Source organism: Amphiura filiformis, chromosome 2 (genome assembly GCF_039555335.1).
Source record: "Amphiura filiformis chromosome 2, Afil_fr2py, whole genome shotgun sequence".
Taxonomy (NCBI): domain Eukaryota; kingdom Metazoa; phylum Echinodermata; class Ophiuroidea; order Amphilepidida; family Amphiuridae; genus Amphiura; species Amphiura filiformis.
Window position 1 is genome coordinate 42,766,966 of NC_092629.1, and position 27,924 is coordinate 42,794,889.

General features: G+C 45.0%; 1 protein-coding gene across 1 annotated transcript in view; it reads right to left on the reverse strand.

Moving 5' to 3' along the window:
* Positions 1–3,465: 3,465 nt before the first annotated feature.
* Positions 3,466–27,924, reverse strand: part of LOC140146245 (zinc finger homeobox protein 3-like) — a 155,565-nt gene continuing 131,106 nt past the window's right edge. The window contains 4 exon segments of the mRNA XM_072168027.1: positions 3,466–6,261; positions 6,263–6,472; positions 6,475–9,124; positions 9,904–16,631. Coding sequence (XP_072024128.1) covers positions 5,968–6,261; positions 6,263–6,472; positions 6,475–9,124; positions 9,904–16,574 — 9,825 coding nt within the window. The 5' untranslated portion in view covers positions 16,575–16,631 and the 3' untranslated portion in view covers positions 3,466–5,967.

The following is a 27,924-nucleotide window of genomic DNA, read 5'->3' on the forward strand; positions in this document are numbered from 1 at the left end:
CCTGTTGATATTCTGTACAACTAGGCATCAAATATCCACTGCCCAGTAGTGTGTGTGATCTACTGTTAACAAAATATTCACATATATTGGCAGCGCCCTCGCTCAGGTTTTGAAAAATAAAAATGGCTGCCTAGAAACAAAATGGCTACCTGCCTAGTTACAAAATGGCTGCCTATAGATACAGATTTGGTTGCATTCTGCTATTATAAACCTGAGCGAAGATGGTGTCAAATATTATCCGAGATAAAAATACTTAGGTATTTTCGTCTCGGATGATTATAACATCCCTGTGGTTTCAACAAGTAATACAACAATGTCCAATTTTCAAATAGTATCATGTTAAATTTATCAAATTTCATTAATTGCAAATACAGTGCTTGCAGCAGAATTCAAGTAATGTCCACCATTTTATAGTCTGTCCTCATATTGGGACAGTCCTCAATTAATACCTGTCCTCTTTTCACATAAATCACAATGTCCAAAAACCAGCAACATTAAAATATATATACTGTACATGCTTTACATATAAAAGGGTGGGGAATACAAAAAGTTTTTTCTTGCTAGCGTAGTTGATCTCGGCAGACAAGCAGTTTGGTCGGTTTTATGGATAAAGTCAAGGAATGGTTACATAACCTATCTGCCAGCAGACTGCTGCTTAATATGTTATGGAACCATCCCTAAATATTTATAGTATAAATTTCTGGACTACCGCTACATAAGGAATGGATTAAAACTTGCTCTATCCCCGGTCCTGAGCTGGGTTTGAATATAGCCATCAAACTTGATTATCAGGACACTATCAGCTGACTAATTGTTACAATATGCGACTAACCTGATCATCGCTAAATATTTTGGATGGTTTGCAAACATCAAACCACAGTTTAGACCAGGAAATAAAGCAGTTGGGTACCACAGATAACCTTAAGTCATCCCATGATCCTATAAACTAATCTACCTACAAAAAGTTTGGAACAGAAAAATAATTGGTATTATAACATAATATATATATTTATATGAATAATTATTAAGCATTTTTTACTACATTCTACTTATTTTAGTTCTGCTACCACTAGGAAATAGGTAAATAACATTCAAATTGAATAAAAAAAATAGGTTTCGATTTTTGTGCTGTGCACCTTGCAAAAAAAATAATCTCATCACCATATATTGGTATATTTCAGAGCAAACTTAGGTGAGTATCAGTACGCATCAATGGGATTTCATTAACATGCATTAATTAATCAATTAACAATATTTTCTTGCCAGCATTCATATATTCATACAGCCATCGGGACGAGAAATAAGGAAAACAAAATTTCATTAATTCGTGACAAAGTGCGGATACCTCCAAGAAAATATTGCCGTGGTTACGACTAATTTGTGAACAAATATTTAAAGCGAGGGAATGTCTACTTTTTGACTATATGCTGCTCATGAATAGATATTTATACAAGCGTAACTAAAACTGAAAAAAACTAATTTCAGTACATCTTCATATTATCAATAAACATTTTGTTCAAAAGAAACATGGCAGTCACCTTAAATTTGTGTTTTCAGCAGCCATCTTTGATTTATGCTGCTAACAAACATCAGCATGGGGGTTAATTTACATAATGTGCGCATGCATAGGACAGTGTCGTTAATCAAATTCTCTATTGATCGCAAAAAACATTGTCAAAATTCGCATACTTTTTTTTACAAGTGGGTATGATTTTTGTGTTGTAGCTTTCACTAATTTTTGACTATAAACAGGTGATATCTTCACCCCTTTTGTTTGTGGCGAATTTACTTTACAAATTCAAAATGGTAGAGTTATAATTGTACAGCACAGCGTATCTCCAAGAATTGACCTCTGCATGTACAATCATCAGGGTTTGAATGTGGGGATATTGGTTGTGTGTGACAATTTTTTGTCAAGAAAATATATCACTTTCAGTCTTCATGGAACACACAAGAAGTCTGTGCTTGTATTACAAATTAGGGCAGCTATCAATGTGATAATTTTAACACATAGCAGCCATCGATGAAAACACCATTCTGGCATCCCATCATTGAATCAAAATTTTAGTATAAATTTGCTTTGCACCAAACCGTAAACATCCTCAACCATCTCCGAAACACACTATAACTACCACTACTCTCCAAGTATTGCCTAATTAGAAAAGGTGCAAGAGTGCTACTGTACAAGAGACTGATCTACACTAAGTGAGGACTTATTTTTGTAGAATTTTGGCAGCAATTCTGTTTCAAGCACAAGGAAAAAAAAATAATAAAAAATCTACAATTAGTACACATAGGCCTGTATATTACAATATTTTACTTTTATATATTCTATTTGTTTGTTTACACTCATAACATTGTGTTCTCCAGTGTGCCTACTTTACACAAATCCATGGCACAACGATAACTTTTCATTTTATACAAATATTACCAATTTCCTCTCCAGATTTGTACTCGGGGGAAAAAACAACAAAAATCATGACAAATCCCATTGAATTTTGGTTTACTGGCTACTACAACAGCGCCCTCAGTATGATACACATTATTTCAAGTTATTGGTTATTTCATTTCATTTGGTGCGTCATTTCGTTTTTAAAACAGAATACACACATTTAACAAGCAAGGTGATTGGAATCATTACAGTCAATTCATGCAAGGTCAAAGTTTAAAGTTCAAAGGTGACTGACAAGTACATCTACTTCATTAATCAATATAAATCCTAACATTTTCATTACATGAAAATGGAACAGTATCCTGTTTTTTCCCACACTATTAAAATAAAAATAGGAAAAATATTTCATAATTTTGAAGTACAGATAAATTGTGATAAATAGGGATGAAATATCAACGAAAATGTGAGGAATATTAACATTTTTGAAAAGAATGAAAATTACAGTTGTATGTGAGTAACTAGTTCATTTCCTGTTTTAACCCAGTTTAACTAGTCTTTACCAAGATCAACAACTTGTAATCTAGTTTAAACAATGTGTGGAACTGATTTTCCATCTGCAAGGCATATAGGGTAAACCATAAACATTCTTTTACATTGGTAATTTTGATTTCAGTTAGTTTTAAGCAAAACAAAATCTTTCATAGAACATTCGTAACTTGTCCTCATTCATTTTGAATAAAAACAAAAATCAAAAGCGTTATGGAGAATCCTCCATTGCTTGTCACATGATGCAAGAAGTTTGTAATATGCTACACATATTATCAACTTATATGATACATCCTCGTAAAAAGCAACAGAAAGAATCTTGTACTTTTGTTCATGACCATGTTACTTCTTAGACTATTACTGAGCACAATCAGAAGATATTCACACAATAATACAGATTCTAACATTGCCACTGATTGGTCAATTACATGATATATTCACTTTAATCACCAATCAGAATGGAGCTTTGCAAATAATTCACCCCAATTTTTTTGTGTGATGAAATTATTCTAACAATGTTGCTTTTTGGCCAATCAGCAGGTATTTCTCATGGGATTAATCTATAATTGCATGATCTGGATTAGGGATGCATTAATGTGGATTTACTGATTTTACCTCAAGTGAATGCATGTAGGACCAATTCAGATCTGCATTGATCTAGATTACCTTGCATCGTGTGAATACCCTGCAGCATAGTACTGCCTATGTGTTCAGTGTTTATCATTACCCTGATCTACATATACATGATAATATCAAAGACAATCCAAACCCCAGTGCCATTTCACAATACTTTGTACCTTCACGCTTACATGTGCAAGCCTCAAGTTCAACTGAAATTATGAAGCGGTGTACCTCATACAATACTAACTTTTTTCCACACATAAATACTGGTTGGAGAACTATGGCACTGGGGTGAGGTTGAAATAGATTTATACAGTCTCACAGTATATTGACCATTTCCACAGATTTGCCATCTTGCTACCAAAACAAGGTTCTCCCTGCAAACACATGCGCAAGTGCATTTATTTTTCCTAGCAACGCACCATGACACATTTTTCAAAGCATATGCACTGACTTTGCGGATTGAATCTTGTTTTGAGATGACCATACAAAGGCTCAATACCGACTATAAATGGCCTAATTGGCAAGTATATAACCTTACAAAAATAAAAGCACCCTGAACATTTGGTACCCTTAAAAACCTGCATACAAAGCTATGTTCCTCTTGTACAATGAAAACCACCATGGGTGCCCTATGGGTATTCCATGTATGACCTATATAGGGACCTGACTGTGTACCATCATTCCAAGTGTCTGAAGCATTCAAAGTAATCAAGCAACATACTTTCCAAAAATGTTTCAAGATTGAGATTTAAAACTCTTTTGAGTTATATGGATCAGTGTTTATATTAGGTGGTGCAACCACGTAATACATTGTGAACAGGCCAAATCTTCTTCTTCTGCTTGAGACACAGCAGCTCTAGTTTACTTTCTATACTTTGGTAAAGCAATACACTAAAATTGGTTTGTTTTGGGATATTCCAGTTGAAAGCCACACCCTGTGGAATACACAGTCTTAATCTCCCATACAGAGGGTGTAGATTTTAAATAGAGTCACCCCATTCAGGTATAATCCCATTTGAAAATCACACTCCCTGTGTGGAAGATCATATTGGGTGTGTATGGTTTTCAACTGATATAGCCCATTGGTCAAGTTATTGTGAAGAGATATCAAGACACAAAGAATACGACGGTACAGTTTGGTACGGGTGGATCAAATTGGTAACAAAAATAGAATTTTTAGCTTAAATAACAACTTATAATTATATCAAATCTTATTCACTGGTTATGTGTGATGAATTTGTGCATATTTTAAATTCATAACATATATACTTAGTTATGAATATTGCAAAAAATGTCAGTGGATGGGACAATGTATTGTCACTTTTGGATTGAATTTATTTCATGCAACATGCAAAACAATGCATCAAAATGAACCAGTTTGATTTTCTGCATAACACTGCATGTTAATATACAAGAACCGTCTTTTGATGTTGATGGTGCACATATTCATGAACATATGGGGTTATATTCAGTTGAAATCCATACACACTCCCAATCTAGACCCTATGGTAACCCCACTGTGTGGGATATGAAGGTCATGTCTTCTACAGGGGGTGTATGGATTTCAACTGGAATAGCCCCTTAACCAAGTAATAAGAAATGATGCAGTTATTATATTAATTACATCTACTGTTAAGTCTCTTTCTGATCATTAAAATGAAGGTTTACAGGTTGGTCCATTATACAGCTGCAAGTTTATAAATGAGATTTAGATTTTGAAAATTAACCACAGATTGTTAACGTGGACCACATATTAGGCCCAGAAATAAAAGTGGGTCTATTCTATTGATCAGTATGTTGGGTTTACAACTTGGCCCACCTGGCTCCTGAGCATGACCCAGGTCATAAGTGGGATCTTTTTGTGCTGGCAAAATGGGCTATTCCAGTTGAAATACATACATTACACCCCATGGAAAATTTCAAATTTCAAATGGAATCACCCAATCAGGTAATCCTATTTGAAATTCACACTCCCTGTGTGGGAGATTTTGATGTTTTCAATAGGGGGTGTATGGATTTAAACTGGAATAGTATAACAGACCACTTCACAACCCATATAGTTAACTTTCAAAATCATACAAGAAATATCCCCTTCTGCAAATCCCAGTTTTCTTCGTAAATTCTGCTGTCCATGTAACATGAAGTCAACCAAGGACTCACTAGGATCTTTAACAACCTCAGGTGCCAGGAAACAGTTCCTTGACCCCAATATGCTTGCACACTCATTTAATGACCTCTGAATATTTCGGGTACAAAAAATTATACTCTACAACTTGAGGTCAACTTTTGAGATGAGTTTTTTGAATGGAGGTCATGGAACTGTGTCAACTGGACTGAGGCTATTTTGGCTCATAGTGATTGTTGATAAGGACAAAACTAGCGCATGTTACCATGGTTACTGTTCATTATGTTGACTTGTCAGACGATGAGGACTCGGTACTTGGCTTGCTACTTCTGCTACTGCTGCTAGCGGAGGACAATGCTCGATGTCTTGCTGCTTTTTTCTCATGATTCGGAGTTTGCAAATGTCTATGTACATCTTCTTCGGTAATTAACGCCTCGCGGGGACAGACCTGACACAGGAAACGATTTGTGGGCAATTTCTCTACCGTTTCATCAATGTTCACAACTTGTCCGAGGTAACAGGAAGAAAGCTGGTGAGAGGTAACAGAGTCGCGGTCTGTGAATACATCGCGTTCAGCATTTTCTGCACAAATAGCGATTTGCCGATGAATTTGGCCACAGAATGAATTTGTCTTTACTGGCTCTTACTGCAGAATTAGGTTTGGTTGTTGATGAACTGCTCGGCTTAGGAGACGGAGAAGCCGATGTTTTAGTCCCAGGCTTGGCGCCAAGTCCCTGAAGTTGGGCAGCTGCGTGTGGATTAGCCGCCCGCGTAGGCTTGTAGTACGTCATGGTGGAACTGACCCTTGTAGAGCTGGGTCGTAGGCATACATCGCCTCTTGTCCCATTGCATACATTGGATACATCATCTGCATCTGGGCATAATACGGAGCCATGCCACCATATAGATACTGCATCAACGCTGCATCTTGATGCGACATCTGTCCAGTCATCGCTGCATGTTGGGCTTGTGCAGCTCTCTGGGCTTCTTCTTCAGGTGTGCCCTTTTCTTTCTTGTCTTTTTTTGGTTTCTCGCCTTCTGTTGGTTTACCTGCCGATGCATTAGGCATCATAGCTGCCACTTGTGGAGGCAGCATGTGTGCTCCCATGGCCTGTAAAGCATGCATTTGTGCTGCCATTGCTGGATTCAACATACTCTGTTGGAGCATAGCTTGCTGTAGTTGTTCTGACGTTGGTGCTTGTGACGCTACGGCTGCCTCTGGATTTTGTGTGGTCTGCGGTTGTCCGTCAGTGGGTGCGACTGGTAAAACCAAACTGCTCGTCTCTCCAGTCTCTTTCTCGATATTTCGGTTAATATGCTTTTTCACGTTGTGAATATGAACCTCGGTGAAGACGTGGTCACGTACGGACATCGTCATGGAGTACTTCACATTACAGAGTCCACACTTTTCTGGTCCCCCATCGGAGCCACCACTGCCGATCATGCCAAAGTGTTTGGTGACATTGCATTTTGTCTTCTTGTCTTTGGCGCGTGCATTTTGAAACCACACCTGGATGACTCGTTTGGGCAGACCGATTTCCTGCCCTAGCAACTCGCACTCGTGCATTGTTGGCGTGCGGTAATCGGTGAAGCAGTGCTTCAGAACTTTGAGCTGCACTTGGTTCATCTGTGTACGATATCGTTTATTGGCTTCTCTCCTCCTCTCGACATCATCTAAATTTGAGTCTTCACTGGGACCCATGGAACCAGCTTCAGATAAGGTAGTCTCAAAAGTATCATCCCCCATCGTACTACTCGTTGGTGACATCATATCTGAATCCCTTGACACAGAATTCACCACCTCTTCACTCCCTTCGCCTGGCTGTGGAGACAAGTCGCTACCATCTCGAGATGGCACCTTATCACGGACATCCCCACTACTGCCACTTTCATGTACATTATTATTCTCAGCCAGGCTCCTGCCTTCTTGACTACTGGTAGATTTTTCTGGTGATACTTTAGATTTTTCTGGCGATTGTGCACCATCTCTGTCAAGCTGTGGTTTGAATTGGACATCTCTGCTTTCTAACCACCTATGCTTAGGAGGACTCTCGGCCAATAGCTCTTGGGATCTTCCTTCCTGACTTACAAAACTCTCTCTGCTATTATCGTCATAAACCCACTCTTCTGGTCTCTTTCCCAGCAAACCATGATCTGCAAATGGTTTTGCAAATGGATCTGGAGAAGACGGAGGGAAATCCCCACCTCCTAGAGTTGGAGGTTGGGACAAGATGGCCTCTAGCTGGCCCGGAGTCAACTGTTGATCAAAATGCCTCATCTTGATATGAGCTTCCAGGGCAGTCCTGGCTTTAAAGAGAGCCCGACAAAATGGACATTTTCTTGTCTGGTTCGGTGCAGAGAGACGGAATTGGCCTTTTCGTTCTCGTGCACGAGTGTTCTGGAACCAAACTTGGACAACTCGTTTCTTCAAGCCTACTTCTTTTGAGATCATATCGAGCATACGCCTGGTGGGATTACTATCTTCTTGGTATTTTGCATACAAAATGTCTAGTTGAGCAGGCGAGATTGTAGTCCGTAGACGCTTGTCTTTTGAAGGATCTTGAGGGTCTGAGCTTTCTGATGCTGAAATGGCTGTATCATCACTTGCTTCAGACAATGTTCTGTCTTTGGACGGTGAGGCTTCTGGCGGAGTCTGTCCTGTTGCAGCTTTCATGTATTGTAGATACTGTTCTTGCGTCATACCATTCATGGCTTCGTATGGCATATACATCATGTTGTATGGCGACTGCATTTGCTGCGGCGACATGTACGAGCCAAACATACCCATGCTCATCATATGAACCTGCTGATGCTCTTGCCATTGTTTGAAGTGAGGAAAGACCAAACTACACTGCTCGCATTGATAATGAACCACCGGACCATCTTCACGATGACTTCCCGGTTTATCGGATTTCGCTTCCGGTTCTGTCTTAACTGTTTTTTCCTCTTTGCTACTTGTGCTGCTCTCCGAGGCTGGTCTAGTGGATGACCCTTGACTGCTCTCAGAGCCTACACGTAAAGGTGGACTGATTTGAGAGCTATTCTGCAAGCTTTCATCATCTTTAAAACAGTGTTGTTTTTGGTGACGTATAAGCTCATAAAATCTCTGGAATACCAGAAGACATTTGTTGCATTGGTAGTTCAATCCTGGAGTTCTCTTATACCGTGTGCTCCCTGTGTTGTCTATTTCAGTATCTCTCAGAGGCTGGTTTTCAAAGATCTTGCGAGCTTTCTGGCGGGCATTTTGAAACCATACTACGATAACCCTTGGGCTGAGATTGAGCATGCGTGATAGGTGGTCCAAATCATCATCCTTTGGATAGGCATTGTTCTCGAAGAACTCCTGCAATACCTTGATTTGGTAATCGGTAAATCTTGTCCGTCCTGAGCGTCGGCTGCTGCCAGAGTTTTGAGATCCTGGGATAGGAGAAATCGGTGACATCAACGGTGAGGAGAAATCAGACATACCAGAAGCTGAGGTAGGGGTAGTAGGTGATGAAGTTGTTGGTGTGGTTGGTGCTGCCACTGTTGTACAGATAGGCGGTGGTATACTTGCTTTGATTTTGGTTTCCAACGATGATGCACTTGTTGCTGTTGATGGTGCAGGCTCGCTGCTATTTCTACTTTCAAACTTCACTTCTGGCTTGTTTTCAGGTTTCTCTTCCAATTTTGCAACTACTTCTGGCCGAGGAATGGCCAATTTTGCAGCAATTTGATCGGCAACATCTTGAGCTTTCTTCTCGCGAGAATTTGGGCTCTCGACAGCGGCGGGTCTTCTCAACTGATTCTTCACCTCCCATGCCTCGCGTGCCTTTTGCGCATTCTCTTCAGCAGCGCGTACTATCTGATCCACTTCCCTTGAACCAAGACTGGTTTTTCCTTCCCAACGAGCGCGTGCCTCTCTAGCCTTTAGCTCTGCAACTTTGATGATTTCTTCTGCAGTCTCAGCAGGTGCAAGTTGTGGAATCTTTGGTGGTGGTGTTGCACTGGATGATGTGGTTGGCGTGGAGGCATTTCTTGATGGCTCATGAGGGTACAACTTACTACCGCTGCTCTGTGGAGGCGGTGTTGTGCTTGGAGTCTTCGGTTCATTTTGATCTTCTGAATTGGATCTATTGGAGGTATGGCTGCTTGAGCTGCTGCTGCTGCCGCCGCTGCCGCTGCGGCCGTTGCAGCAACTGTGGCTCCTTTTTCATCTGACACAATCATGCCCTCGCTTGGTTCTTTCTTTGCATCTAGCAATGAAGTGGTTGGAGGATTGTTAAAGTTATATGGTGAATCTTTATTACGTTGTCTCTCCTTAAACAGAGTGTTACGGAACCAGTGTTTGATGACTTTCTGGGGAAGACCAGATTTATCCGACATTTCTGTAATCTGTTCTTCCGTTGGCGAGTTATTGATGTTAAAGTAAGCTCTGAGGATTTTGAGCTGATCATCGCTGATGCGGGTGCGTGCACGTTTATTGGATTTCTGCATGTAGTTTGGATCTATGTACTGCACGGCCTGCATAGCGGGGATGTTGGGGGTATGTGCTCCTGCTACTGAAGCCTGCATTGGATGAACAGGTACACTTGGATACCCCTGCATAGCTGAACCCTGCATCATGGCAAATGGGAATGGATTGGCCATAAACATCTGTGGCGATGGAGGAGGTGGCATCACTTGTGAAGAAGAGGACGTAGGTACAGGTGGAGTACTTGCAAGCGCACTTCCAAGCTGCGCTTGCTGAAGAATCTGGGATGCTGTCATCTGTGCTGCCGTTGATGTGTTGGATTGTGTATCATCGTTACTCACTGAAGACATTGGTGTTTCACTCTTTGGAGCCATTTCTAGTTCTTTCTCCTCGACTTCTTTCTTAGGTTCTATCTCTCGTTCACTCTCAGATTTGTCCTGTTCCATCTCTTCTTCACCCTTATCGCTATCGCTCTCCTCATTTGCAGCTGCTATTAGGATATCCATAAACTTCTTTGAATATTTCTCAATTTCTTCGTTTGGTAATACCTTCTTGTGGATCTCTTCTAAGTGAGCTTTGTAGACAAAGATGCTGCTGAACTGTCTCCGACAATGCGCACATTGGTACTTATCCTCAGCTGCTATGCTCGCAGGAAGGCCTTGTCTGGACTCATTAAACTGCTGTACCAGATCATAGCCATAACCTTCCAGTAATTTTCTTTGGACTTGCGATTTCCTGATTCGTTTCGACCCTTCAGTCATCATCGGTTTTTGTATAGTGGATGGAGAGATTGGTGTTGGTGGGCTCTCAGACTGAGGTGGCTGTTGCTGCGGATCGCTCTGTGGCCTCGCTTGAGATGGATCACTACTTGGATCAGTTTCTGCCTGTTGAGCAGCGGCTGCTTGGGCTTGTGCTTCAGCTTTTGTTGCACCGCATGAAGTCTGTTGGTGCTGGGTAAGTGCTTCTTGACTTACAAACACTGATGCACATTGATTACAAGCAAATACATTGGGAGGTGCAGTTGACATTTGATTTGGGTACATCATATGCATGGGATATCCAGCCAGTTGTGCCAAAGCTAGCTCCATTTGTAACGCTGAATTCAGATCCATATGTCCACTTGATGCCTGCTGTTGAAGGTAGGCCTGGGCTTGCTGTAACTGAGAATGATGCTGTAGATGAGCCTGCTGTAATTGCTGTAATTGTAGCTGCTGTAACTGCTGCAACTGCATTTGCTGATACTGGGCTACTTGAGCTTCTTGCGCTTGCATGGCTTGAGTTAGCAACTGCTGGGCTGATGTGGGATTCCCTGCCAGTCCGTTTTCAATGATGGTATTGATTATGCTCTGCTCGGTGGTGGACCTGTCTCGTTCGCGATCCTCGCCGCCTTCTTTGTTGTCAGGGGCGGCAGCTGATGTGGAGCTTTCGTGCTTAGCTGCACGACTCTGGTGAAGCACAGACCGCATGTGTGTGTCTAGTGTCGCTGCTTGACTATACGACACTTTACACAGAGTACACTTGTACGGTTTGTTGTCACCTTGGTCCGAGCTGGCATCTTGTTCTGAAGTTTCACTCAAACTTTGCTTCAACTTGTGGAGATGCGATACAGAATTGTAATGTACCAGTAGTATATTCTTCTGAGTGAAACTTTCTTTGCAGACATCGCATTTGTACGGTCGGTTCGGATCCCAGTATTTCTGCAGAGAAAAAGCTTGGTTGGATTTGTCGCCTTTACGATGCTGCAATGACTTGTTGTGACTACTCAGGTCCGGTTGTTTCAAGAAACCAACTCGACAGCGGTGACATTTGTACTTATTATTTGGATCTAAGTACGAAGCTTCATCCGGGACGTTAAAATCCTGAGACGATTCATCATCATCATCAGCACTTGTATCATTCCCTCCGTCAGCTAAATCATTGGAAAATTGACTGTCTGCTTCAGAACCTTCAATCTCTGGCGTCTCTGATGACCGCTCTTCTTTCGGTGCGATAAACGGTGCTATTCCTGGTATATCGCCATTTGGTACGGTTGGATTATACAGCTGCAGAAGTTCAGTTTTGCTAAACCCTTGGTGATTACTCTCAATGTGGCCCTCAAGTGCCGAAATGGATCGGAAAGAGCGCTGACAGATTGGGCATTTAGTAGCGGCCCGTAAGAAATGATACTGCATGTGATTGTGCAGTTTCTCCTCGGTCTTGTACGCCAAGCTGCATTGTGTGCATCTGAATTTGTACAGATGTCGGTCGGATACTGATGTCTGCTGTCGCTTTGCATGAATCTCTTTAAAGTGCATCTGAAGTGCTGAAGCAGTTTTGAAGTACTGGTTGCAGCCCTTCTTCCAACATAGAAACCCTGGGCCACCTGGTGTATCCTGCTCCATCAGTGGACACACCTTGTTCTGGTGACTGTACAGTAGGTCGATATTCCCAAAATTTTGATGGCATTTTTGGCATCGGTACAAGTCGTTGCTATCTATATCACTTGCTGGTGAATCTCGAGCTTGGTCAGCTACATCGGTATTAATAGCCTCTGCGCTCTGAAGGGAGGCTGCTGAGGCCGCTTCCAAAGCAGAGTTGGGACTTTTCATACCGGCTTGTGCAAGGGCTTCCATTGCTGGATTAGAAGTCATGTATGTCGGTGGAACAGCTGCTGCGCTGGCTTGTAGCTGGCTGGCTGCGGCGGTCACCCCTGGAATGCCTCCTGGCAACATGGGAGAGAATTCCGGTTTCGGGTTCGAATCTACGTTCATCATTAACCCTTGAATACAATCTCGGCTTACACTATGTATCTCCATTAGATGGACCTCTAAGTTGATCTTATTGGTGCAGACTTCTTGGCATAGCGGGCATCGTAAAATCGGCTGAGGTTTAATACTGTGTTGTGACATTACATGTGCTGTGATCCTTTGCTGGTCTATACTGCTATATTTGCAATAAGGGCAGGTAAAAATTTGCGTTGTGTTCGGGCTTCGTGCTGTTTCTAGTTTAACTCTGCCGACAGCAGCAGCAGCACTTGGTTCTGCTACTCTGTTTTTCTTGGCTGGAATTTCACCTCCTTCTATTTTCATCTCTGGTGATCTTGTCCCTCGAATCGGTGGTGAGGGTTTGTCCTTCTTGGATAGATCCAATGCACCTTCTGATGCTGCAGCGGGTTCGGACGAAGTTGAGGGCGCTTCTGGCGCAGATCTCTTCAACAACATTCTTTCTTCGTTCTTTATATGTTGTAGAGATTGCACATGTTGAATCAAGTTCAGTTTAGCCTTTGTGGTGTAATTACATAGGGGACATCGGTATCGTCTCGATTCGACGTTCACAGTAATGTTAATCTTCTGCAGATGTCGGAACAACTTCAAACTGGTTTCGTGCCGGTAATTGCCAGGATGAGCATGGGACTGTAGCTTGTCAACACTGTATGTGTAGTAATCGCATGCATTGCAGCGTACCTGGATCGGATTGCCAACATTCATATACTTGAGTCGCCACTCATTCTGTTTACCGCCCTCTCTGATGTGATTGAACAGCTGCAGTTTTTGTTGATGTTTATCGGTTTTCATATGCAACTGGAAATTCGCCTTGACCTGCGTCGTGTAATTACATAGAGCACATTGTTGTACATCGCCCAAGACTAGTCTCCATAGCTGTTCGTTTGGCTGGCTACGATCTCGGTGATGGACATGATCTTGAAGCTCCTCCAGATCATCGGTACTGAATTTATTACAAACTGAGCATTGGTATAACCGTAATGGTTCGTTGAACGCCGGATCTTCAGGTCCTGTAGGCTGGTCTTGATTGTCTTGATCCGCCGTCATCCCCATCGCCATATTACCCATCAGTGCAGCATATGTAACGGGATCATATTGGTAGTTGGCCATCATGGACATCTCCATTCCTTCCGGAGTTGATGCCCCACCGGCAGCCATCATAGGCAGCATGTTTTGAGCTAGGTACATGTACATGGGCTCCTCGGCTTGGTAATTAGCCAAGTTGGTCTGCATCTCCTGCTGCATTTGGGAGACATTCTGCTGTATAGCCATCATGTTATGGATGTGTTTCTCGCTGGTCATGTGAATACGTAGATTGCGTGCCACGTTGGTTTCGTAATCACACACATCGCATCGCCACGTATGCTTTGGTTTAGATTTGGCTGTGTCATCGTGGGATGTGTGCGATCCGTGAGATGTGTGCGATCCGTGGGATGTGTGCGATCCGTGGGATGCATGGTGTGCATGACTCGGGTGGCTGTGGTGATGCGGCATTTTAGTCTGCATAAACAGATGCTCACCGCCATTTTGTAACTCTTGCACATTGTTCAGATGTTTATCCGACTGCATGTGGATACTCAGATTACCTTTCGTCGTGGTGGAATAGTTACAAACTTCGCAGCGGTACGGTTTGTAGCCGCAGGTGTACGTCTCGCCACGTGATAGCCTCGGGTGGGGCTGGTTGGTCTCGCAATAAACGCATTTGTTCTCATTATCTGGGTGCTTTTCCTTCATATGTGCTTCCAATGTTTGCTGGTACTTGTAATGCCAGTTACATTTGGGACACTTCAAAGTCTTGCACGAGTTCCTCGAATGCATCATGGTCATGTGACCTCCTAGAGATCGTGATGAACCTAAAACCATGTCACACTTTGGGCATTCTACACTGCTGCTATGACGTGCATGATTATGGTGGTGGTGGTGATGGTCGTCGTAGCTAAGTCCAGGATGACTAGCACTGATGCTATCTTGTGTAACACCATCTTGAGAGGACACCGAACATGGTGTTCCTCGAGATCTTTCGTCAAGAAATGGACTAGCCGAAGGTAGCACTCTATCTTTTGAATCAGCTACTGATAGATTACTATCGTCTTTATCATGTTCACTATCCTGATTTAATGCATGCTGTATCCTAGCTTCAATACCATCTATGAGGGCGCTGCCCTCTTCAGCTAATCGTTTAGAGTCTTTTGTCTCCAATCTGAGGGCAGGCTTACTGTGTGTCTGGTGGTCCACTGGGGAAGTTATTTCAGTTCTATGGTTTGAGCTCATGGGCTCAGATTTTTCTACTGCGTGTCTTGGTCCGTTGCTTTTACCCTCATCCTTAGCCGAATCGTTGTTGTGATGATTAGCGTTAGCTGTCGCTGTCTCAGTACTGTTACTAATATTAGACTGCTTGGCAGCCATGATGTTGGTTATCTCCGGTGAAGAAGCGTGATTCCCACCCATGCTGCTGCGAGATGATGCTGTTGTGAGGTTTTGTGTGTTGCTGCTGCTGCCCTGCCTTTGTATCTGCAAAGCTTCCGAGGTAGTAGTATGACTGGTAGTTGGGGGTGCACTAGTACTGATGGTAGATGGGAGCATATAACTAACCGATGTAGGGAGTGAAGACGACGTGTACACAGATGGCAAAAAATTGTTAGGAGGTTTTACATTTGCTAGTGATGTGCTTTGAGGTTTAGCTGCGCTTGGCTCCAAAAATGATATAAGCGGGTTCTTTTCTTTCCCGAGACCCTGTATAATGGCAGATTGCGCTTTGCGCGCCATGATCTTCTTCTCGTCCTCGTTTAAAGACATTTTATGCTCGTTACTGGCATGAGCAATGAAGGATTTTGAAAATCCAAATGAAAGTTTGCAGAGAAAACACATAAGAATTGGTTTGCCACCACTGCCGTCACCACTACCTCGCTGCTCCAGCTCTAATTTTGCACTGGGTTTACTGTCTTTATCGTTGCCGTCGCCTTGCGTTTCCGATTTCCCCGATCTCACATCGTATACACGAAAACTGTGCACGATTGGGGTGGTATAATGTCCCTGCATGCCCATTCCAAATGGTGCTAGTCCTGTCATATATGCAGGTATGTGTAACGAATTCACAATTCGGGGAAACACGGACGGTACATTGTCTTTAACAGCCTTTGTTTCGGCATTTGGTCCATCTTTTGGCCCCTGATTCGAGTTTTTATTATCGACGAGAAACGCAGACCCATCTGGGTTATACACAATGTCGCCCTCAAAGTTTTCTATATCACTAAGTTCACTTTCATCGCCGCTGAAGGGCTCCTCCCCTTCAACGTGATTGGACAGTATCAAAGGCATTGCCGTGCAACTGTGTTCCATATACCGCTGTAGACTGGTAAATTTCATTTGACACTTGCCGCACGACACCTCCTTAGGGGAAGTCCCGTCGTCTGTCGCAGCACCATCTTCGTTGTTCTCTTCCATGTCGCCATTCAACTTGACGTCCATGTTGGATTTGCCGGTGGGTTCGGACACTGCCATATTGCAGTTATTCGCAAGGTGCTTGTTCGTTGTTGACGGACAGTTGCCGTTGTTCTTGTCGATGCCATTGCTGCCAGGCATGGTGGGATCCATCCCTAGATTATCGTTGTTAGAATCGAGGGCCTTCTTCACGATATTATCAAGCATGAGATGTTCGGCTGCTGTAGCCATGGTGACTGGTTAGTATAATTTCTTCGGTTAATTCCAATTGGTCTGTTGTACTCTCATCTGCAAGATAAAAAAGAAACAGGAAAAACATAAGTCACTGCACTTTGTAGGTAGCTTAACCTACTCTGACCAAAGTATGAGGCATGTTGGGCTATTCCAGTTGAAATCCACACACATTGTCCTTAATCTTCCACACAGGGAGTGTGAATTTCAAATCAGGTTACCTGAATGGGTCACTCTGTGTGGGAGATTAAGATCATGTCTTCCAAAGGGGGTATATGGATTTTCAACTGGAATAACCCATTAATTTAAACAAGTGAACAAGGTAAAAACACTTTCCAACAGTTATTTCTCCTACTGCTAATTCAAATTTTAAATTCAAACATTATAATATGTTGCGCTCATTTTTACTTTGATCAAACTAGGCAATTTGGTTAAAATAATCAATCAATAAATAAATAAATCATTACTATTGTCATTATTATCAATAATGTTTATTATGGAGGAAACAAGTTTTTGTTTTTAAATCAAAATACAATACAGACATGTGTAATTTGTCAATTCTTCAAAACCCAACATCCAAAGCAACAGAATGAAGCCACTTAAAATTTGGAAAAAGACCTGATTTGAGTCTTTCATATTGACTCATACCTCCCATAACTCTAGACAAAACACGATCCTTGCATAGATGTCATCTCGCCATAAATGGACACAATTCTCCCGCCAAGATATACTTATTTTTCAATTCTGGAACACCAACAAAACTTCAATCAAACATGATCATCACATAATAACTCCCCCGAGCCTAAAATCCAATCATTTAATAACCCCATAAATAGTCCCAAACAATTATGTTTGGTAGTCTCATAACCTGTGCGATCTTTCCTTTCCGATGTTGATTAAGATACTTCTTGCATCGATCCCGAGATGCGGAAAAACCAATAGTCATTTTGTCCCACATAAATGAATAAATAACAAAAAAAACCCGATCCCCGGTGGACTCACCCAAAAGGTGACGTCACACCATATGATAAATCCCTTATCCGACTTGGGATCCCCTACCGGACCAAACTTGTAGGGGTGGCGGGTCGGGATAATCAACATCGGAAAGGTAAGATCGCACGGTTATGAGTCTACCAAACATTTTTGTTTGGGACTAGACTCAGTACACCGGTCGATCTTACCGCTTCCGATGTTGATTAAGATACTTCTTGCATCAACATCTGAAAGATCGATCTAGCAAGTAACCGACGGATGGAGGTACAAGATTGGTCAGCATCTGATCAGGGATCGGGAGCGGTAGCGATGGTTCTCGCGAGGTCAGAAATATTTTCCCCAACGGTCGGGAAAACAAAAGGACCACGCGATCACAGACATAAACCTCCTTACTTAATAAGTTTGGTGGTTAAGAATAGCGACACTGGTTCTTACCATGCTGAGTATTCTGTATAGTCTGAAAACCTGGTACCGTACACCACCGTATTATGATCGCCGAACAATGTCCCGGTAAACCTCCCGCCCGTCTCTGATTACTAACGTAAACGGAAGTATCGTAGAGAAGGGCGAAGGTGGCTTCGGGACACCGCCTGCTAGATCTCCTCAAGGGACAACCGAGCGGTATACCCAAGATGATGAGATAGCTCGTGTCGAGTGGGTCGTGGGACGCGAAACCCGCGATCCCCGGACCCCACCAACACCTGGACCAGCCATTGCGACAGCGGCTGGACCGAAAGGCTCTGTAAGGGTGATGAATGCGGTCGTGAGTCCCTCGCAAGGCTTGTGTTCGGAAGAAATAGTGCTGCAGCGCCTTATCGGACACCCCAGCCTATCTTTGGCTTCAGCGAACCTTGCCCAACCCTGGGGATTGGAGAGGGACGAATGTCGGTATGCACCGCGCCCGTTCGTGAGTCACGAGAACAGAGCGCCCGAAACAGTGTCGCCCAGTGTTTGTGAACACGGAAGCTAACCTCGAGACCGTGTGCAACTCAGCACCGCCGTCACGAAGCCAACGCCAAACCGGAAAGCCATCTTGAGAGTTACGTATTTAAGCGCCGCTTTTGACGGAAGGTCAAAAGGTGACCCTTAAAGTAATCTAAGACTGTGTTGGGATCCCTTAGGAGGATCACTTTCCTTTTGGTAGACACTGCGTTGAACATACCGTCGAGGCGTGAGACTAATAAGGTAACCATCGGTTATGATGGTCGACCCGCCTCGAAACCTCGGTGAATGGAGAGGACAGCTGACTTATAGCTGGCCCCAGTGGCCCGCTGAAGTCTTGCTTGGAACTTTTCTGTCAGAAACTCCGAACTAGCAGCACAGAGGCTCTAGCGGGAGAGCTATTTGTCTCATTGCACCAAGCGTAGTATGGAGCCAGACTCTGGCTATACGCACGGAGGTAGACTTCCGTCTAGCCCGGCGATGAGAAAAACAGCTTCTGATGAAAAGTATCCCTCCGCTGCGCGTTCCCTGGTAAGGGCCATGCAGCTAACTGCAGGTGCTCTAGTGATAGACTGGATACCTCCGCTCCGGGCATCCGGAGTAGATCTGGTACCTCGGGGAGTGCCAGCGGCCTTGCCGCTAGCAGAATGAAAATGCAGTCTTCCCACCCGATCTTGGCCACCACCCTCATGAGTAGTGAGATCGGAGGGACTGCATAAGCTGTCATCCCTCCCCAGTCTATGGACAGAGCGTCCACGGTGAATGCTTGGGGTCCGCGACCCTTGAGCAGTACACCGGCAGTGGATGATTGCGATGAGATGCGAACAGATCTTTCGAGGGTGGTACATCCCTTGAAGATCGTCTGAGCGACCTGCGGAGCAAGGGACCATTCTGCTGGTCCCGACACCCTTCCTCGTGACAGATTGTGCGCGAGGATGCTGGTGACGCCCAGCGATGTGTATCGCTCTCATCGTAATCTGCCTGAACTTGCACCACCCTATCAGGTGTCGTGCATGCAGGCTCAATCGTGGTGGCCCGGAGTCCCCTTGTCTGTTGGGGTAGGCTACCACGGTTGTGTTATCCGTCAGGACAACGGTATGTGATTCCACGATCACCTCCTCGTGGCGAGGGAGGTTGATGTGAAACTCTGTCTCTATGGCCCCCATAGGCCCGAGACGGAGTCTCCGTGGATGTGGACCCCCAGCCCCGCTTTTGACGCTATGGTCGTCACTACGTGACATACCGGGGTGCAGGAAACCTGACACCCTGGGTCAAATTGGGCTGATGGGTCCACCACCAGAGTTCCTCTCGCGCGATCTCCGACAACGGAACCGCGAGGATATTGGTGACGACTGGGCCTGCAAGCAGGCTAGAAGGTGTAGTTGGGTAAGCCCTAACGTAGAGAAACGGCAGTGCGGTACGAGGTCTACCATACTGGCCATTAGGCCTACCACCTTCATCCATGCCACAGCGGGTTTTGCCCGAGACTCGGCCAAGAGTCAGGCACACCGCACCATGTTCGTCACCCGCTCGGGTGAGAGCACCGCGAACCCCTCCGTGAGGGTGATCTGGGCCCCTACAAATAGTGGTGTCTGCGTCGGGACCACGCTGGACTTTTTGAGCTGATCAAAAAATCCAGGGTCCCGCACCCTACGGACTATCAACCCCATGAGACCCGTAGTAGTCTTCAGTGGAGTGCGTCCGTATATGAGCCAAACGTCCAGGTAGCAACTGATGTTGACACCCCTGTGCTTCAGATACGCTGCCACCGCTCTGACCAAGAGTGTTAAACACCCTGGGAGAGATGGACAGGCCGGATGGCCGGTATCAAAACTGGTAATTTTGATCCTGTACCTAGAAGCGCAGATGCCTCCGATCTTGAGAGGCGATTGGCATATGCAGATAGGCGTCCGAGAGATCTAGCGATGCTGTTCCCATGCCCCTGATGGGGCAGGCTAGCACCGAGGCGAGAGTCCCCATTCTGAACCTCTTGGGCCCGAAGAGCGTGTTCAACAGCCTGCGGTTCGGATGGGGCTCCGTCGCCGGTCTTCCTTGGAGCCAATGGCTCCAAGATCACCCAGAACGGGGGTAGACCGGGACAATCGCCCGCTTCGTGAGAAGCTGTGTGATCCCTGTCAGTAGTGCCCGACGCTGGGGGCCGTCTGGCGGCACTACTGTGGACCTCTGAAATGTGCAGACGAATGTGGGGAGACTGGGTTGCCAGTCTGTAACCCCCACTCACCACTGACCATACCCAGGCACTCAAAGAGATGGTTTCCCACCTCTGGGTGAAAGCCATAAGCGGTCGTCGACTGGGAGATCCCCCCGGGGAAAAACCGCTGAGCCCCCCAGGAATGCTCTGCCTAGCTTCCCTTGGAAGCGCTTGCTCTACTTCGGGGCTTGCCAGCTGTTCCTGTGCTACCCTTGCGCCTCCCAGAAATGGGTGCTACAGAGGTAGTGGGCTCGGGTACTGTTGGTGGTGCACGGCCTGCTGAAGTCGGAGCTCCTACCCATGGTAAGGGCAGTTTCCGACTTCTTCAGAGTGCTCCGTTGGTAGCTTCTTTGCACGGTCCTCCACCGTGGCGCAGAAGCATCCAAAGAGAAAAAGGACCCTGCCTTTCCATCGCGTTGAGCGATTGGAGTGGCAGGCCCCACCCCGGCGCTGAGTGGACACCCTATGGGCTAGGCCCATGGAGCTCTCGTTGAGGCTAGCTGTTAGCACCGCTAATAGGCTCACCTCGCGGAAGAGCTCAGATGTTGTCTGAGCGTGATACGCTTGACGACATCTGGGTCCCTCTCGGATCCCCTCAGGTAGGTCCCGTGGTCCTCCCGCGTTACACGCAGAGGAAGCGTGCAAGCACGCGGCGTCATAGCTCTACTGAGCTCGACAGCCCCACGATATCTACCCGTGAGGTTTGCCGGGAATGAGAGTGCAGGCGCCCCTGTGAGGAAGCAGCAGCTGAGCATCCTACTGAAAGGATCCCTGGTCCTCCTCCATGGACTCCCCCCTTAGGGGGTGTCCGGAGGAAGATCAGTGCTGTTGCTCCCCTCGCGGGGCAGTGGGGGAAGGAGATTGTAGTGATGTCACTACCGGACTCAGCTTCCGACTCCTTTCCCTCGCCCACAGTATCCGTATCATGCTCCGATGATGACGGTAACTGAGGACGGGCATCTGAAAGCGGGTAAGAAGGCATAACCACTGTGTGGCTCGCCGACTACCTGCCAGCAGAAGAGGGAGTACTCCCGCAAGACCCTGAGGTATCCGCCATGGCACCACTGGGTCCGCATGCTCTCGCAGCCGTCGTCCTAGCGCTAGCAGCACAGGGCCTACCCTGATCAAGATCTGGGTTAGCCCCATGCCGGCTGGCCTGGTCAACAGCTGATGTTGGTACTGCGTGGCCATCGCTGGCGACACTTGCCACGGTGCTAGGCCGTGGAAGAAACACCCTGCGGCGGGTACCACGGGGCATACCCAGCCGGCAGCTGACCCTGAAAGGATCCGCCACCAGGGTAACCCCATGGTACTGCAGTACCAGCACGCCTCCCCCTTGTTGCCACAGAGACTGTGGCGACTAAAGCGGTGCTGCGGTACCGGTGCGGTATCAGCGTGGGTACCCTTGAGGGCTCCCAACTGTGGACCGCTGTACCCTCGCCACACTGCGTTCCCTGTTGGGGATCAAGCTGTGTGCTGGCGTGTACCGGCCGCGCGGGTACTAGCATGGGTACCGTGAGGGTTCCGGCTGTGTACCGCTGTATGCGTGGTTCCAGCGTAGGTGCCCGTGAGGGCTCCCGGCTGTGAACCACTGTACCCATGCCTCACTGCGTTCCCCGCAAGGGGAGCAAGCCGTGTGTATGGGTACCCCGCTATACCGGCTGTCCCTTGGCTAGAGGGAGCTTGCCTAGTACCACGGGTAGCTGAGGGTGCATACCCCCGATCAATCACCTCGCCACCTGAATAGGCAGCGTCAATCAATGGAGCTATGCCCTGTTGATTTGACAGTGATCGATCAAGAGAGGGTAATTGACCCATTGCGATAATGGATCACCCACGCTCCGCTGGCTCTCGAGGACATAAGTGGGTTGTTGATCAGCTAGGCTGTTCAAGCTACTTACTGTACCCTCTAGAGCTTCGCCCAAGGTCGCTGTGTGTGGCGGACCACTCACGGCAGCTATGGGCGGGTGCATAGCGGCTACCACTGAAGTCAAGCCGTAGCTCGGCTTTGTAGCTGCCACCGAATGCACCTGGGTCGCTGTCCCGTGAGAGACTGCGAGCCCAACCCCTGAATAATCGCCAGCCAGTCCCTGTGGACAGCCAGCAGCTATTCTAGGGCCCAGGGTATCACTCGGCGGTCCCGCCATGGAACGCTGCCGTGTGACAACCCCCGTTGGTTCTGCTAAGACTACACCCACAGCGTTCGCCGCGGTAGCGTCTCTGCTGAACCCATGCATGCTAGGGTTCAACCCAGGCAAGCCGGGTACCCTTGCATGCTGCCCGTCGCTGGCTACTACTGTGGCTGTTTGAGCCCGTGAGATATGCCTGCAACAGGCGGGTGTCCTCCTGCTAAAAACCCGTGAGGATTTTTGGCTAGAGGACTGGTATCCTCCTGCTACAAAACCCGCTAGGGTTTTCGCTGGTGGTTACCGCTCTGCTGCCTGCTACTTTGCTCCGGACGTATAGTCAGTGCTTTCGCTGGCTGCTGAGCCTTTGGACGCGCTTAGCAGTCCTCGAAGGAACCGCCTGCTTGTCCGGGACCGGAGCCCCTTAAGCAGACCTGCCATGACCCATAGGGGCTGTCACAGCAGAATCTACCGTGTCGACTGGTATCCTCCTGCTGCAAAACCCGCTAGGGTTTTCGCTGGTGGTTACCGCTCTGCTGCCTGCTACTTTGCTCCGGACGTATAGTCAGTGCTTTCGCTGGCTGCTGAGCCTTTGGACGCGCTTAGCAGTCCCGAAGGAACCGCCTGCTTGTCCGGGGACCGGAGCCCCTTAAGCAGACCTGCCATGACCCATAGGGGCTGTCACAGCAGAATCCACCGTGTCGACCTTACCAGTGCCCTTGGTAGATTTCTTCTTCGCCTTATGGCGATGATGGAGCCTATCCCAATCGTCAAGCTGGAACTCGGAGAGTCCTAAGCAAAAGAAAGACATCTAGAAGATCGTGAGCACTCCCTGTGGGTGAACAGAGCGGGTGTGGGTCCCGTTCCGTCACCAGGGAAGGGCAAGCCCGACAGGGCCGAGGTAAGCGAGGAGAAAGGGAGGGGGCACTACCCCCCCAACACGCGACTCAAGCCCAGTAAGCAAACCTGAGCACGGAGGCTGGTCGCTAACGTTAGTGGTAAAGTAAGGACTGGCTAACTTTATTACTAAATGTCAGACGGGTCCCTACCAATCCCCACCGTATGAATATCTGATTAACTCGTCTTATCGGACGGTAATGAAGACATAACGATAGAGTAATCACCCTAACATAGCAACAATAACCTACCGTACATGAAATACAATGTGTATGTACAAACATCTATTGTAACTTACAGGCTGCAATGGTTGTTTTACGTGGGAAACAAAATGAATGGCGCCAACAGCGGCCATTTTGAATTGCTCGTGTGTCCCGTATACAAAGCGGAGGCACGATATGTAGCTAAGTTTTGGATCGTTTTTTGTCACTTTTTTGCCAGAAAATGCCGTCAAAACTATCCTCAGCCGAACAATACCGGTTTGGTTTTACCTAAGGTGTGAAACTACAACCGTATATCTCGCCTTGGTCGAGAAATTGATACACAGTGCTATGAACAATCGATAGGCACGTCTGTGTCAGTCGGAGACCAAGGAGGATACGGGGCGATCATATGGTGTGGCGTCTCCTTTTGGGTGAGTCCACCGGGGGATCGGGTTTTTTTTGTTATTTATTCATTTATGTGGGACAAAATGACTATTGGTTTTTCCGCATCTCGGGATCGATGCAAGAAGTATCTTAATCAACATCGGAAACGGTAAGATCGACCGGTGTACTGAGTCTGGACAGTCTTTTTTTTCCATTTGTGAGACAAACTTATTTCTTTTGATTCCAATACAACAACAAAGTTAAATCTAATTTTACAAAGCGTATCGGTATACAGGTGTGGTATTACTCTACAACTGTTGAGAGGCCCGCCAAAGTGATGGAATCAATCTTACCCCACACCCCAAACAAGCGTTGATTAAACTTAATCAATGCTACTACCGTTGATGTGAAATGGGACACTCCACGGAGTTCCATGCATAGGCTTACACAATAAGGACAACTTTATGATTTAATTTGCACCGACTTGAAAAACTGACAAGACTCTGTAATCGGGTAATTAACGAGGAACTTTCTGCATCAAATCTCCAGCTGTTTTCTCATCAGCCCGGTAGGCTTATTATCTACCAGCTCCAGAGGAATTTGATCTTGTTGGCACGGATTTACCTTGGCTGCTTTCCAGTGGTTCACCACGTAATCGACCCTTCCCCCCATAGAATAACTTACATTAAAACAAGCTGGTGCAAGACAGGGGATCATCCATGCAGCCAGTTAAAGATATATTTAAAATAGGGACAAAATGGCAATGTACTCATGTTGTTGGCCCAGATGGTAGGCTACAAATCAAAGGTAGTTAACGCTAATTTCCGAGTGCTCCGAGAGGGACTGAAGAGGGGGTTCTCTTACAGCCAACTGGCATGAGCTTTGGGTGTTGATTACGAGTTCAATTTTCACTATGGACGACAAGAGCCTCATCCCAAAGGCTTAGTCCAATAACCTCAATTACATAACCATAGTGCAAAATTTGACCTCAAATTGCAGAGTATGAGTTTTTGTACCCAAATCTTCAAAGGTCATTCAATGAATGTACAAATGTATTGGGGTTTAAAGAACTGTGCCCCTGATAGATGAGCATGTTGTGGATCCTTGTGAAATGAAAAGGTTTTCTGTGGAAGGCCTGCCAGTAGTATCACTACACACTTCAATTTTATATGATTTGACCACCAAAATAGTTAACATTTTACTAGAAATCAAGTTGTTAAAAAGCCTCAGTAGAAAGTTTGTGGAATCTTTGGCCTGTGTAGTAAATGTAAATTGAGTACCGGGTTTATATCAGCCTATTAAAATCACGATTGAAATATTTCAAATGCTGCGGAATCTTATGAGTCGAGATTTTCAAATCAAATGGTGTACCACAATCAATGTTAACAATTTTAACACTAAGACTAGCTTCTTTTTAGTATTACTTTAACTTAAACATGATTTATGTACACTCGTATGACACAATAATGACTAATTATGGTCGACAGCTTTGAAGTCGCTCATCTGAAAATGACAACTTATCAACCGGCAATCCCCTTCTCTAATACAATAGTATGACGATAAATATCTAGACAACGGCAGGGCTTAAATATTCAAGATCTTTCGCTACCTGACTTGATTGAATGTCGCATCATAGACCCTAACTGTTTTCAACATTGGTTTAAACATGAAAAAGTTGTTTAGGAGTATGTCGAATACTACCACACAGAGCAAATACGAATATTATTTGAGATACAACAGTATTAGCAATGTAAAATGTTTATTAACAAATCCCATGAATGATCATGCACAAAATCACCTGATATATGATATTGAACTAGATATTTTTGTTCTTGGTTGAAAAGATTAAATAGTCAGCTCACCTCTATACAACAAACTCATCAGACTCCACCATTACCGATTCTCTTTAAGCCTTCAATTTAGTTACCATATAAATACCATGATTATCCCCGTCAAGGCCTCCCCGATAAGAAAAAAACAAACTTGCAAAAGCGAACCATCTGAATTAGTAGTTAGCTATCACCTTATTGATCCCAACTTCTAATCTAATGATATCTTCCAGATTTAATAACCATATTCCCACAGTTGCCCAGCTCAGCTGATTGGCCCGTTCCACTAAACCACTTCACCAACTCAGCCGACTTCTAATTACCATAACCAATCCTTTGACCTCTGCATATTAAAATCTTTTTTTCTAAACGAGAGAAAGAGGGGAAAACCAAGCAAACATGGGGAGTAATCCCTAGAGAGACTGTGGCTCATTCTGCAACAGGTCCTTCATAATACTTCACTGTAAAAAGGCACAACTTTCAGCTACTTCCATGCTTATTTCACATACACACAAAAGTTTACATGAACGTCACCAAATCCTGTAGCACAACCACTGAACCAATACTAGGCTTGTTTGTACTCATTTAAATGCATTTTTCATGCTGATTCCAAATATGACCATTAAAATGCAATTTTCCAAAATTTTTACAAAAATGTATGAACAGCTTGATAAAGTCCCAATGCGCCGAGGTTAAGGGTTAAAATTTAGTTATTAGTACTACAAGTGTGCAAGTATGAGAGAATGCACTTGTGAAGATAATGCCTCAAAACAATGCCCTATTCTGACCTTCTCTGGTGTCTAATTACACCATCCATAAATGGGCATAGCTTACGAATTAAAGAAAAATGGCAGATTTGAGGCCCATTAGGGGTGCTTGCCGCAACTCGGCACTCAGCTGACTTTTTCTTTACTTGATGGTAGCATACAGTGGTAATTGATTACTATCAAGGTAGGTTGGTTGATTGCTGTGAAAAGTGGTATGGCGCCATCTTGTGTCCTAATTTAGATAATATGTCTGATTACTGCAGCATGAAAATGGTATGGAACAACTTTTTAGCATGTTATATCTTACATATTTTGCAATTGCCTTGGATGTGTGTTTTTAATGAATCTTAAAATGGCTCAAATCTTAAATAATGATAGAAATATGAATCAAAACTATTGCTCAAACAATGATGAAAGACCAATGTCATATAAAACCTTTGAGATGTCAGTGAACAACATTACATTTCATTCCCTCCTCAAGTCCAGAGCAAACTATGGTTTTTATTATGGATTTAGGGGTTAGCATATTATGAACAGGGCACAGAATTAGGGTCATGGTATATTGTTCTCATGGTTAGGATCTTAGTGCAAGGGTTAGTTGTGGAGGAGGCTAGTGCATGCTATAGTTGAGGATGGAGTTGCTATCTACAGTCTAGTAACAAAAAAATTTTTTCAACCAAATGTTGAAAAAAATGAAAGGTTTTTAAAGTGCCCCTCCACAGGCTAGCCCCATACTGCCTACCCCATTAATGAATCAATAATAAAGACCTAGTTTCAAATCAGGTTTGATTTATCTGTTATTAGCAATATCCTATCTTTTTTTCTTACAACAAGCCACTCCAGACGCTGATCACCAACAGATGGGACAGTTTACGTGCATTCACAATCAATTTCCCCCTTCAGAGTGTCTATCACAAAGGGTGGGGGGATAAGAGGTAGGAATATGGATGGCTTTTAAAAATGATAAGTTACAAAATGATGTCTGATTTTGCAAACG